This window comes from Meleagris gallopavo, chromosome 30 (assembly GCF_000146605.3).
Source record: "Meleagris gallopavo isolate NT-WF06-2002-E0010 breed Aviagen turkey brand Nicholas breeding stock chromosome 30, Turkey_5.1, whole genome shotgun sequence".
In the NCBI taxonomy this organism is placed as follows: Eukaryota; Metazoa; Chordata; class Aves; order Galliformes; family Phasianidae; genus Meleagris; species Meleagris gallopavo.
Genome location: NC_015040.2, coordinates 676,984 through 689,813, shown reverse-complemented (window position 1 = coordinate 689,813; position 12,830 = coordinate 676,984). Strand labels below are relative to the sequence as shown.

At 55.2% G+C, this 12,830-nt stretch overlaps 3 protein-coding genes across 3 annotated transcripts in view; 2 read left to right on the top strand and 1 right to left on the bottom strand.

Annotated features, from left to right (window-relative positions):
- The first annotated feature begins 50 nt into the window (after nt 1-50).
- NDUFA11 (NADH:ubiquinone oxidoreductase subunit A11) lies at nt 51-2,502 on the top strand. The gene is made up of 3 exons (XM_019609986.2): nt 51-222; nt 1,334-1,456; nt 2,302-2,502. Exons 1-3 carry the CDS (start codon nt 195-197, stop codon nt 2,412-2,414), a joined length of 264 nt encoding a protein of 87 aa, XP_019465531.1. The 5' UTR covers nt 51-194; the 3' UTR covers nt 2,415-2,502.
- A 95-nt stretch (nt 2,503-2,597) lies between these two features.
- KLHL33 (kelch like family member 33) lies at nt 2,598-7,308 on the top strand. The gene is made up of 5 exons (XM_010724768.3): nt 2,598-3,170; nt 3,819-4,346; nt 4,588-5,521; nt 5,893-6,063; nt 6,459-7,308. The coding sequence occupies exons 2-5, from the start codon at nt 3,824-3,826 to the stop codon at nt 7,033-7,035; spliced, it is 2,205 nt and encodes a 734-aa protein (XP_010723070.1). The 5' UTR covers nt 2,598-3,170; nt 3,819-3,823; the 3' UTR covers nt 7,036-7,308.
- Nucleotides 7,309-10,890: 3,582 nt separating this feature from the next.
- The window catches only part of LOC104914652 (platelet glycoprotein Ib alpha chain-like), a 3,583-nt gene continuing 1,643 nt past the window's right edge, over nt 10,891-12,830 (bottom strand). The window contains 2 exon segments of the mRNA XM_010724810.1: nt 10,891-12,726; nt 12,728-12,826. Of these exon segments, the coding sequence (XP_010723112.1) occupies nt 11,251-12,726; nt 12,728-12,826 (1,575 nt within the window). The 3' untranslated portion in view covers nt 10,891-11,250.

Here is a 12,830-nt window from a genome sequence, read left to right as displayed (position 1 = left end):
GGCCCTGCCGCAGCCCCGTCCCCTTTGGCCGCCTTTCCGAGCGCCCCCGGAGCGCTGCACAGCGGCCGTGGCAGCGTTCGAAGCTGCTGCTGTCAGTGCCTGAGGCCCCAGCCCGGCGGAAGGAGCGTCCTGTGCTGAGTGCTGCGGAACCGGGATGAGAGCGTGGGCTGTGTTCAGTGTTTACAGCTTGAAGGATGCTTTTTGTGCAGCCTAGAGGAGAAGGTGCGTGTGTTCAGTCCTTACGTGTACTTCTGTACATGTATATATGTATATACACGTGTATATGTCCAATTGCTGGACAAAAGCGTAATGGAAGCAAACGTACCTTGCTTCTCTACTTCATGTCAGTTAGGCATCATTATTGAGTAATAAATGATGTTTTGAAGAGTAAAAACTGCTTGTGACAGCAGAAGGAAAATCAGCGTTTGTCCTCATCATTCATTGGCTGCCTCTTGCCAAGAAGAAGCAGTGTAGTTGTCTTATTATAGCCTGCAAGAGCGAGGATGCTGGAGGATGAAGCAGCAACCCGAGGGCTGTTCCAGCTGCATTTTGAAGCCCTCAGCCCCTGGCACACACGGGCTCAAACTCACCTCAGTTTTCTGTCTCGTTCAACGCCTGGGCCACCTCTGTCTCTCCCCCAGCAGCTCTGCTCTAAACCAGAAGCCAATTTGCACATGACCCAGGTCTGCAGCTGCCTGCTCAGCTCTTCAGTAGTAGCTCTTCAGATTTGAGCCGTAAGAGCTCATTATAATGGCCCAGGTCACATCACCAATTATTGCTTGGATAAACCTTGTAATCCCAAACCAGCACGCTGAGTCCTCCTACTGCATCACATCTGAGGATAACTGCATGCTGAGCCTGAGCAGCTGAGGCCCTGTGGGTTTTTTCCTTGCTCCAGAGCAGAGAAAGCAGGGAACTGAGGGGCTGTGGTCCATGGGCTCTGTTTCCTGAGTGCTCTTCTTAGCTCAGCATAATCACATTTTGTGCTGGAAAACTGCAGAGCTTTGTAACATGGGCTCGTAGTTTATCCGTTATCGTATAGACTTCACTGTGGATGTTTTTGGGTTGGTGTTGTTCCCAAGAAGGGTGAAGTGGGGTCTGGAGATAGTGCCTGTGTCACATCTCTCATCAGAAATCCATATGGTGAACCAGAGCGGCTTCATTTTCTTCTTTCTTTCCAGAGGAACTGCTTGTGGCTCCGTGCCTCCCAGCAGCACGCTTTGCCTGACGAGAATCATAGAATCATGGAACGGCCTGGGTTTGTGCAGGGTCGCCAACCACCAGACCGGGCTGCCCAGAGCTTTTGCTGAGTTTCTCTGCCTTCTGTTCACAGCTACGCTGGGCGCCGTGTTCGGGCTGACCACCTGCCTCAGTGCCCAGGTGCGGGAGGAGCACGAGAGCCCCTTGGACTATTTCATTGGGGGCTGTACCACAGGAGCTGTCTTAGGAGCCAGAGGTAAATGTGGGTGGTGCCTGGAGTGGGCATGAAACGAGCCTGCTCTGTTTTTGTGAACCTTTCTTAGGGAAAACGGGAAAAGCACCTCAATGTCAGGATGATTTGGTAGCTTAATCTCTTCATCTCTGTGTGTGAATTCCATTTCGTGCTGGTTTTGCTGACGCTCTGTTGTAGAGCTGTGCTCAATAAATAGTGCTGCAGGGGGAGACCAGAGCTGACATGGAGGAGATTTACAGCACGAGGACAGAGCTGACCCAGCACTGCCCATTATAACTACTGATAATTTGAAATTGCGGGATATTAAAAATGTTGTTGTGGAAATCTGTGTCATCTTGGCAACAAACGTGATTTGTTATACATGGAAAATACGATCTGTCATCTGTTTTGTGAATTCCTCTTGCAATCTGAGGGTCGGCCGTGTCTTTCAGCTGTCATTCCCATGACGTTTCTAGGCTAGATTAAGTCCTGCAGACACTGATACAGCTCTGCTTTCTGTAGGCATTTGCAGGCTCAGTGGTAAAGGACTGAGATTTTATTTTTAAGTTCCAATTGTGGTAAAATCAAGTTTCTCTTTCCTTGGTTGCTGAATTGAGAGTTTGAAGCAGTGCTTGTTGTAGTCATTGAGATAAGCAATTAGGGTTTCCCTGTATAATGAAACGGGGCAATGAATTATGGATGGTTATATCTCAAACTGTGGGCAGAAAGCATGAGAGAGAACGTGGAAATAAATACACTTCTCTGGTTTCTGTAGACAACCAGTGGTACTAATGGTCAAGGAACATGCAGAGTCTGTCCTGATCTGCTTTGTTTCTAAGAGATCTTTCTTACTGCTTGTTTTTTTCCAGCTCACAGTTACATGACCGGAACCGTCGCTTGTTTGGGCTTTGGAACTACTGCTGCATTAATGAAGATAGGAAATAAGGAAGGCTGGAGGCTAACGGGGCCTCCCAAGCTGTAAATGTGCCATTCCACCCTGCAAGCTGGATCTTGAGTGCTGTATGTAATGAGACGCTGTGTAATAAAGAATACTGTCAAATGGGCTGTCACCAGGTTTGCACATCATCCCAGTGTTGGTAGGATTGAGCTGAGATGCAGAAAGGAGGCGTGAGGAGAGGCTGAGAGTGTGGTGTGGTTCATCCTGGAGAAGGGAATCATGAAGAGGCGATGGGATCGGATGTTTTCACAGGTTCGTGGTTAAGAAGAGATGTTCAGGTGCAGGGTGAAAGCATGGAAGGTGGTGAGCGTGGGTTACAGAAAGGGAAATTGTGCCTAGGTATAAAGAGAAAGAAAAAGATCTTATAGTTGGGATAGATCACTGGAAAATGGACCCAGAGAAGCTAGGAAATCGTAGCTTTTAAGGACACAAAATTCAGCCAGATGTGGAAATATGAGGGTATAGGGACAGGATGTTTGGGGGTGGGGATATGAGTTCTTGGAGATGGGGAAATTGGGTTGTGGGGCTGGGAGGCAGCGGGGATGGGACAGCAGGGGGTTCTGGCACTGCCTTCACCCTCCTGCCTGAGAGGGGAAAAAATCCCAGCGCCATCCTCAGGGAACCCTGCTGTCTGACCGCCCCGTCCGGGGCACTGGGGTCATGGCCCTCCCTCCAGGCCTGTCCCAGCTCCAGCGCCACAGCCACGTGTCCAGGCTGGGCTATAATTACCCACACACATTCCTGGGGGGTCACAGGAGCGTCCCAGAGCTGCGGCGGGCGGTAAGGTGGGATGAGCGCGCGGTCGCAGCGCAATGCGCAGCACAGCAGTGCAGGACGTGGCACACGGCTCACAAAGGACACAACGCTGTGCAATGTGTGGGGTGCTCCATGCACCGCATGGGGACGGCGATGGGGCACGGAGTGGGACGTGCACGGCAGGGTCAGCGCGGTGCAGAGCAGCCACCAAGCGTGGTTCGTGGTGTGTGGCACCAATGGGATGGAGTGATGGCTCTGTGGGGAGCTGGGCTGCCAGTCGTGGTGGTGGAACAGAGGTGGTTGTGAGTGTGGGGCAGCAGTTGGGGGAAGGGATGATGTGGGGTGCTGGGCTGTGGGGCTGTGGCTTTCAGGCGGATTAGCTGTGTGCCTATAATTTCATCCCGAGCTGTGCAGCAGAGGGTTGAGCACTGAGACAGGTGGGGGGCATCCAACTCAGCTAAGGAACAGGATAAGCCCGCAGGTCTCATCTGTCTTGGCAAGAGGCATCAAATTCAACTGTGGGGCCGTAGCAGAGTGTGGTGGTCTCAAGCCCTTGGCAATGGATCCGGTGTCTTCTGCCATCGGGCAGCACCAACAGCAGCCCCGTGTGCCCACCCAGGACAACCTGGCTGTGGGGATGGCACCCTGACCTCACTCCACGTGTTCCCACAGGCAAGATGTGGGTCACAGAGGGGCCAGCCCCAGCCCAGTGGCAACTGCGGGATGGGGCCCACGCCAAACACTTCCTGGCCACGGCCAATGACCTCCGCACCGCGGGACAGCTGGTGGATGTGGCCGTGGGCCCCGAGGGTGACGTGGCCCATGCTGTGGTCTTAGCCTCCGTCAGCTCCTTCTTCCTATGTTTCCTGGAGGACAGGACCCGAGAGATGCGCCGGGGACCCCCATCTCGTGTCCCCCTGCCACCAGGGGCCACACTGTGGGGCTGGCGGGCCCTCCTGGCCTTTGCCTATGAGGGAACTGTGCCCCACGGCAGGGAGAGGGAGGTGGAAGAGTCTGCTCGTGTCCTGGGGGCTCCACGGGTGGTGGCTGCCTGCGCACCCCGGCCAGAGGGCGACCACCAGGAAGGGGGTCCTGAGGCCCTGGAGGAGCAATGGGAGACACTGAGAGCCATGGAGCAGCTCCACGCCAGCGGCCTGGGCTGTGACCTCCAGCTGCAGGCAGGGGATGAGGTCATCCCAGGTGAGCTGGGTGTGGGGGCCCCTTGGGGGGAGTGGGAATCGGGTACGTGGGGTCCCCTGGGGGGGAAAGTGGGGACAGAGGGGCAGTGCCTCCAAGCAGGGATGGAGCAGGAGGTGTCCTGTGGCTGGTCCTGTGGGAATGGAGGTGGGGATGGGATCAGTGGGGGATACCTGAGTGTCTGAAGGTCGCTTAGGCACCGGGTCCTCCTCCAGCCCCCATCCTTTTTCCTCCTTTCTCCTAGTTCAGCGGCTGGCCCTGAGCTGCTCCTGTGACTTCTTCCGGGCTCTCTTCACTTGCCCCATGCGGGAGTCGACCCACGACCCCACGGCCCCGCTGAGCACAGGACTGACCCCTGCAGAGCTGCGCCTCCTCCTCTCCTTTGCCTACACGGGGGCTGTGGTCGGGCCGTGGTCCGCGGTCCTGGAGGCAGCCGAGACCTCCCTGCGCTACCAGGCCTGGGGGCTCCTCACCCTCTGCCTGGATGTCTTCACCCACGGCCTGACCCCAGAAACCGGCCTGGACGTGCTGGCCTTTGCCGTGGCTTACGGGCTGGCCCAGGTGAGCCGCACAGCGGAGGACTACGTCTTGGCCACCTTCCCTACTGTAGTGGCCACTCCAGCCTTCCTGGATCTTCCTGCCCACCTTCTGATCCGCCTCCTCCGCTCTGATGGTCTTAATGTCCTCCATGAACTGGAGGCTTTGGAAGCGGCATCCCGGTGGCTGAAGGCCAATGGGGATGGCAAAGAGGACCTAACCAAGGAAGTTCTGTCGTCTGTTCGCTTTGCCCTCATGTCCGGCCAGGAGCTGAAGAAGATCCCATCGGTGACCGCAGGGGTGGTGGACCCAGGACTCCTCCGCCAGCTGGTGGTAGACAGTTTGTCCCCCATGGTCCAGCTGCCGTGCCGGGTGCGCTCCTTGCAAGAGGTGCTGGTGGTTTGTGGAGGAGACAAACTGACGCCAAACATGGCTGCCCGGAAGCCCAGCAGGAACCTCTGGTTTGCCCACCGCTACCTCAACGCCGTGGGGCTGGTGAAGCACGTGGAGTGGAGGGCACTGGGGAACTTTCCCGACGGCCCACGCTTTCGCCATGCTGTGGCTGTGGTAGGCAACACCCTCTACGTCCTGGGTGGAAAGCGCTACTATGGGATCCGTGACACCCTGGCCAGTGTCTACAGGTGAGGGCCATGTGGGGCTGGAGGAAGGACTGGGGGGAGGGAGAGCTGCTGCATGGACCCAGGGGGCTCTGCATGTGGCCCCGAGATGCTCCAGTGTCTGCTGGCCTGGGACATCTGCCCCTAAGGAGCCTCCTGCCCTGGAACGTTGTGGGGTTTGTAGGGGATCGGGCAGGGAGGGCCCCTCCTGGAGCTGCCATTATGGCATTGGTGTTGCCAAGAAGAAGATGTCCCCGTGCAAGGGACCGTGGAGCTCCAGGGCATTGTCAGATTGGCTGCCTGTGGGTGGGTTGTTGCTCTCAGCAGTGCTGACATCAGCTGGTGCCATTGTGGACAGCAGCTAGCCTCTTGCTCCCTTTCCCTCTCAATACCAGGTATCAGCCCATGGACAATTCCTGGGAGCGCCTGGCCAGCATGACCTGTGGGAGAAGCTACTTTGCTGCTGTGGCACTTGATGGCTCCATCTATGCCCTGGGGGGCAGCTCGGGTGATCTCTACTGCACGGACACTGTGGAGTGTTATAATGTGGCCGCTGACACCTGGAGGTGAGACCTCTCCACTTGGATACCCGTTTCCCCTGCTGTAGCAGCCCCTGGCGTTGGTCAGTGGTGCCCACTGAGTGCTCTTTGTGTTGCTGACACTCCAGGAGAGGAGTCACAGTTGGGCTGTGATGCCTGTTGGGTAGTGAATGAGTTGGCTGGTTGTATTCATGAGGGTCTGTTGGCTCTGCTAATGAGAGGAATCATTTAAATGTCTTCCAGCTATGTTTCTTGGATGATCCATTGGGTGTTGGCCAATACTGCCCGCTATAGGGTTCTACTGCAGCTCTTGGGTGTAGCCTGCTGAGTGCTCAGTGGATCCATGGCTAGCAGTGCCAGCAGGGCAGGATGGGGTAGCCCTGCTTTACCTGCCCTTCACCCCTCCCTCTTTTCTCCCCCAGGAGGTGCCAGTCCCTGCCAATGGCTCTGTGTGGACACGCAGCGTGTGCCCTGGATGGTGCCCTCTATGTGTCAGGGGGGTGTGACGAGGCGTACCAGTGCCAGACAGCCCTTCTGCGCTACATCCCAGGTGCACCAGCCACACTCCTGGCCCCTATGAATGGCCAGCGAGCTGGCCACATCATGGAGGAGGCGGGTGGGCAGCTCTATGTGGCCGGGGGGCTGTGCCAGCGGGACGGGCAGACTGGCTACAGGGACCAGCTGGCCTTTGAAGTCTACAGCCCCAAGCTAGATATCTGGGTCCTCCTCAGCCCTTTGCCCCACGCCCATGTAGTGGGGGGTGCAGCTGTGCTGGGAGGGGAGCTGCTTGTGCTTGGAGGGTACAGCCATGAAACGTACCGGGACACCCACTTGATCCATGCCTACCAGCCGGGCGCCCGGCGCTGGATCACCCGCGGCACTTTGCCCCATGCCTATACTGACCTCCAGGTGTGTGTCCTCACTGTCCCCCCAGCACTACGTGGCCCCAGCTGCCTCGAGGACCCCTCGAGATCACCTGATGCCCTCTGTAACACTTAGGAGTCATTCAAAGCTCTGTGCTCCATACTGGGCTCCCAGTGGGAACTTCTATGGGGCAAATGTCCCCCAGGCTCCTCCCCAGTCCCCAGGGAGTCCCCTGCACTGTGGGACACAAAGACCACACTGCACACCACCACATGTACCTCCAGGAATGCTCATGATGCTGCCCCGACACCCCAAGCCCTTCGGTGGGAGCTGAGGATCTCCCAGTTCCCCCACACCCTTGTACTGAATAAAAGTGGCTCCTGAAATGCCTGCCTGGGTCTCTTTTGTTCTGCTGGGGAACCCAGACGTTCGGATGGTTCTCTCACAAATAACAGGAGAGCAGGGACTGGAGAGCTGGGTGGGTGATGGTGGGGACCAGGGCTGCCTGCATTCTGGGGTCCACTGGGGAGCGGTCAGGGAGGGCTGGGTGCCTACGTAATTGGGACTTGGGATCAACAGCCATCTTGGAGCTCGTGGGGGACCATGAGGGAATAAGAACACAGCACCTGCGGAGTTGGGGGTGAACAGCATCCACTGCTTTTCCTGTCCCTACAGGTCCAATTGCGCCTTGGGAGAGAGCCAACAAGTTGATGCGGTATTTCTTAGCCTTGACAAATCCACAGTCTGTTCCCAATCAACATTTAACACCCAGAAATGTGCTCCGAGAGGTCTCGCTCTGGGATTTTTCCAGGTGCTGAAGGCCAAGCTGTAGTTCCCTGGTTGACCTGTTGGCCTTTTTTAAAACGGTTGCCACATTTGTGTTTGTCAAGTCACCAAGAGCCTCCTTCTATCTGTAGGACCTTTCAGCGATGGCAGAGAGCAACACGCAAGGACGTCACCACCCTCAGCAGGTGTGGAAAGAGCCGGGTGGGTCTCACGGGCAGCAAAGCAAGTCTGGGAAACTCCAAAAGCAGATTGAAGAGAGTTCTCTGAGCAGGAGGGCTGCCCGCCTATGTCTGCTGTTTGAGAATTGAGGAGGCTTGTGGGAGAGGTGATGGAATGTGGCTGCGTTGGCCGCAGTGATCAGGATTTATATTTGTGTTATAGGGATATGTCTGAGTTCAAAATCATCTGCTTTCGGTGTGAGATGACACTCAGGGAAAAGGCAGATCCTTGCTGAAACTTGCAGGTGAAAGAACGTGAGAAATGAGAAACATCACGGTTACAAAACAGTTCTGTAGGAGCATTGCAAGGTCTAAGTTACGGTGCTAAGAACAAAGATAACCGCAATCGGTGTAACCTCACCTATCTGCAGCAGCAGCAATCTGACATTTCCATGTATGTGATTCGTGGCTGGGAATGGCAGGCTGGAAACAAAGCTCCTGCCTGGAGGAAATGCTCTGCTCTGTGCTGCATGCTGCCCTTTGGCTCACTGCCTGGTTGGGATAGCAAGCGATGTGAGAAATGTGTCTCCAGGCCTTCAGCTGACAGAGGGATCCTTCCATGTCCTGTGCAGCTCCTGCAGGCAGAGCAGTGGGTTAAATGTGGGTCATGGGAAATGGGGATGAAACGTCATGGAAGGATGTGGAGGAAAAAAAACATATCTACTACCTTTATCAGCAACAATCACGAGATATTCGTAGCAGGAGCAAAAAAAAAGGGAGGAAGGGAGGAAGGAAGGGAGAGAGGGAGAAAGAAAACTGAAGGAAAAATGGAAATGGAAAAGGAAGGGTAGGGAAGGGAAGGGAAGGGAAGGGAAGGGAAGGGAAGGGAAGGGAAGCTCACAGCTCTGTGTTCTCCTGTGCCCTTGTTCACCACCCAGATCCATCAGTTGCCTGTTGCAATCAGATCTGAAATGACCCTAAAGGATCTTCTCAGTTACACATCCTGATATTCTTAGTCCTTATTCTTAGCACAGCAATAAAACTGAGCATCCTGGAGACAATGCCCAGGAGAGGTTACCTGTGGCAATCAAGACAAGAGAGCTATTACTGTCATGGCTACTGTTCTGCACGTAATACTGATCTTGTAGACTGAACTATTTCTTCATTTACCTGCTGAAATGTACTGCACAGTACCTGGATCTAGACTTAATGATTTTACATCTTAATCTTAACATTTGTTGTGCTGTTCCAAGTGGCCGTTGCTCAAGCATCAGCCTATGATGTCCCACTCTTCTGGCTCCCCAGAAAAGTCTCCAATTCCTCCAGTGCAGGTGCTGGCTAAGAAATGTATTGTGGTACATTTTAATATACACAAGGTTCCCATTTGGATGGATTTAGCCTCTTCTTAACCTTGATGATCTCTTAACCTCTCTGTGGATGTTCACCTTCTTTCTCGTTTGTTGCCCATTTCCTGTTGGTCTCACTGGAGGTCACGTACAAACTACCACAGAGCAAACAGACTCAACTTGGGGAAAAGTGATTTCATCTATTGTCCACTGAAATAGAGTTGGACGGGGAGAAACAGGCACATCTCTTCCCCTCTCCCCATTCCCCACCCAGCCCCCTCCTCTCCCTCATCCCACCGTGGCTCCATAACTGCTCCCCTGCCGTTCTTGGTGACCTCCTCAGCAATTCTCCCCTAAACATAGGCACTGCAGCTGTCTGTATCACGAGGCCCCATCCCTCAGTTCCTATTAGCACAGCTTTCAGCAGCTGACGAGGGACCACGGTGCTCGTGAGGATGGCAGCAGTTCCCTCCTCTCTGACCTTTCCCTGAGCTCTTGGGTGGGCAGTGAGGACAGAAGGAGGGCAGCTGCCCAGCTGTCCCCATCAAAGCAGCCCTGGGGGTTATGCTGTGGGGGAGCTGCAGCATGCAGTGCTGTGCACTGAGTGTGCATTTCCACCCATCACTGCTCAAACCACAGCACTGCAGTCCCCAGGGACTCTTTTTGTGCTCATGCATTACACACGAAAGGACTTTGAGGTTTTGCACATGGTGTCCTGGTGCATGGAAGGAAAAGTGACTTAGCAGTGCAGTGCTTGGGGCCATTTGGAGCACATTTGGTGATGCTGAGGATGAGGGCTGGTGGCCATGGGATCCCATGGTATCTCCTCTGCATCTGTTAGACTTCTTGTTGTACAGATATTCTTCTTGATCCCTTATTTTAAAGCAGTGGATTACACTGGAGCATCTCTTGAACAAAGTTAACACTCCTGGGGATGTTGGCATGGATGGAAATGAATGGGGCTTTTCCACCAGAGCAGAGACGCTGTTGGTGTGACATGGCTTTCTGTGGTCTGCAGCGATGGCCAAGTCCACAACCCCAAAGCAGCACCTTCTCATAATTCCCCTTGGGTTTTCCCCACTCCCCAGACAGGTGCAGCTCGTCGTGAGTTTCAGCAGCAGCAGGACCTCCCCTCCCAGCCAGGCTCTTTCCCTGGAGCCAAGAAGAATGTTTTACAGCTGGGCTCCAACATCATCAAATCACAACCATTGCAGAGCTCCTGGCACCTGGAAATAGACCTAAAATGCCTGGAAACAGTAAGGAATGCCACTGAGGTGTTGAGGCGGGATGAGGGACCTGCAAAGAAGTCGTTCTCTGCTGCATTTTTGGAGACCTCAAAATGGTTCCAGGTAAATCCCGAGTTTCAAATGGTTCTAAAAAATCCAATGGTCCCACATTCCAAATCCCAATGGTTCCAAAAAATCCCAAGAGATGTGGAGAAAATGTGTAGTTCTTCACTGGGTTCTGTATGGCTGCAATGCAGTCTCCTCAAGGATCAAATGTTTGGGGCAAAAGCCAAAGCCAATGTTGTGCTTCCTATCTAAAATCCTCCAGCTCTTCTTCTTCTCTGTGTCAGGAAGCTGCGCATGAGTGGACGTTTCCTCTATTCTCTGTAGTTCCAAGTATTGAGTACAGCCATTTGCTGTACTCTGACAGCACTACCAGAGGTCTAGTGAAATGAAATTAGCCCCCACATGGAATTCAGGCAAAGAGAATATTTATTCTGTGATTAATAACCCAACTCTGAGTTGAAAGCATGATGTGTGTGTGTGTCATTTGAGCAGAAGCTGTTAGCACGCAGCAGATAAAGCCAGCTCTGTTTTCCCACACTGACCCCAAAACCTGGCGTTTCAGCCCCAAGCTCAGGTTTAGGACAACTCCCACCCCTGCCAAGCAGCCCAGAAACCATTTCAGATCTAGCCAGCACAATGAGTGTGAGCAGTGCTGGGGCGAGGAGCCAGATGCCTTCCCCTTCTGCGATGAGCAGATCTTCCTGTCATGCAGCAGGAGACATGAGCCAGAGCCGTGCCTCGTCCCTCCCTCTGAAGGCACAGGAGCATTTACAAGGTGTTGGCAGCGTGTTTCACCCTGACAGCACCGATGGCCCTGACTCCCCTGTCCAGGCTGTGAGCAGAAGGGCTCCGCAGTGAGCCGAGCTTTGAGGCTGTCAGCTCCGTGGGGAAAGGATTGGATGGAGCATTCGGAGGGCCGTGGTGGATCCACAGCTCCTTCGTGGTGCAGAAGGACTTTGCAGGAGGGCTGCGCTGCACCCCCAGGTCTTTAATTGTGCAGTAAGTGTGGGATGTAGCAACTTCAGGGCACAGCTCTACTTCCTTGGTGGTGCAGAACCTGGAGCGTTGTTGGGGGCTTTGGAAGATGCAGAGATGTGTGGTATGACTTTGTGTTGAATTCCCCCACCTCAACAGTGGATGCTGCACCTCTTTGGTCTGCAGTGAGTTGTGTTTTGTCAGACACATCCACACCAGGCAGCAAGCTAAAAGCAGCACAGACAGGAGCAGCAGAGCCAAGCAGCCCAGGTAGAGCAACCAGCGCAGGAGACAGCAATGGCTCAGCACCCAGTGCTCCCAGTGCAGACCCTTCACAGCTGCCTGCGAGTGCAGCACGGATAGAGTCTGTGCTGGAGTGGAGCACGGGCAGAGCAGGGGAGGTGGGAGTGGAGGAGATGGGCGGGGGAAGTGTGTGATGTCCAGGGGAGCAGACAACGTAGGGGTGTGAGCAGAAAGTGTGGTGTTGGGGACCACCAGTGTGGGTGAGGTCAGAGCAGAAGGTGAAGATGTGGTGATCGAGGTGCTCTCTGGCTTGGTGGGGGAAGGCAGAGCTGAAGGACTGGTGGAAAATGCTCCGGTGGTTGTGAGAGGGCTGCTGGCAGCACGGGTGGTGAGGGTGCTCTGCGGATGGCGGCTGGTGCTGGGAGCATCTGTCAGAGAGCTGGTGGGCCTGTGCGAGGTGCTGGGGGGAGCAGTGTAAAAAGGGGCAGTGCTGGGGGGCTGCGAGGGATGCACAGTGCTGGAGGGGGTGACGGGGGGACTGGTGGATGCAGGAGGGGCAGTGCTGGGAGCCATGGTGTGTGCAGGGGTGGTCAGGAAAGCAGTCGGGGTGAGATCGGGGCCGGCAGGGATGCTGAGGGGGGGACTGATGGATGTGAGAGGAGGCTGAGTAAGAGTGCGTGGGGCGGCGGTGGGCTCTTTGGAGCTGGGTGGGTACGTGGGGATCAAGGAAGTCAGGAGAGGCTTTTTGGTGGTCCATTCCACATCGGGGTAATCATACTCATCCTCTTCTGCATCCCCCACGTGGCCGCAGTCGGGCTTGAAGCGGATGATGGGCTTGTGCTGGTGCTCGTCGGGGCTGTGGCACAGCACCTTCTCCGGGGCCAGCTCCACCTTCGTCTTCCCCAGGCCGCGCTCGGGCTCGTAGACGCTCCCCTCGTTCCTCAGGATCCACGAGCGCAGGTAGACCAGGCTGCAGTCGCAGTGCCAGGGGTTGTTGGTGAGGAAGACGTAGGCGAAGAGGTGCCCCCTCGGGGAAGAAGCCGGAGGGCAGGGCGCGGAGCCGGTTCCCCGACAGCCACAGCGTCTCCAGCTTCTCCAGGTCCCGCAGCAGCCCGGCGGGGAGCTCCTCC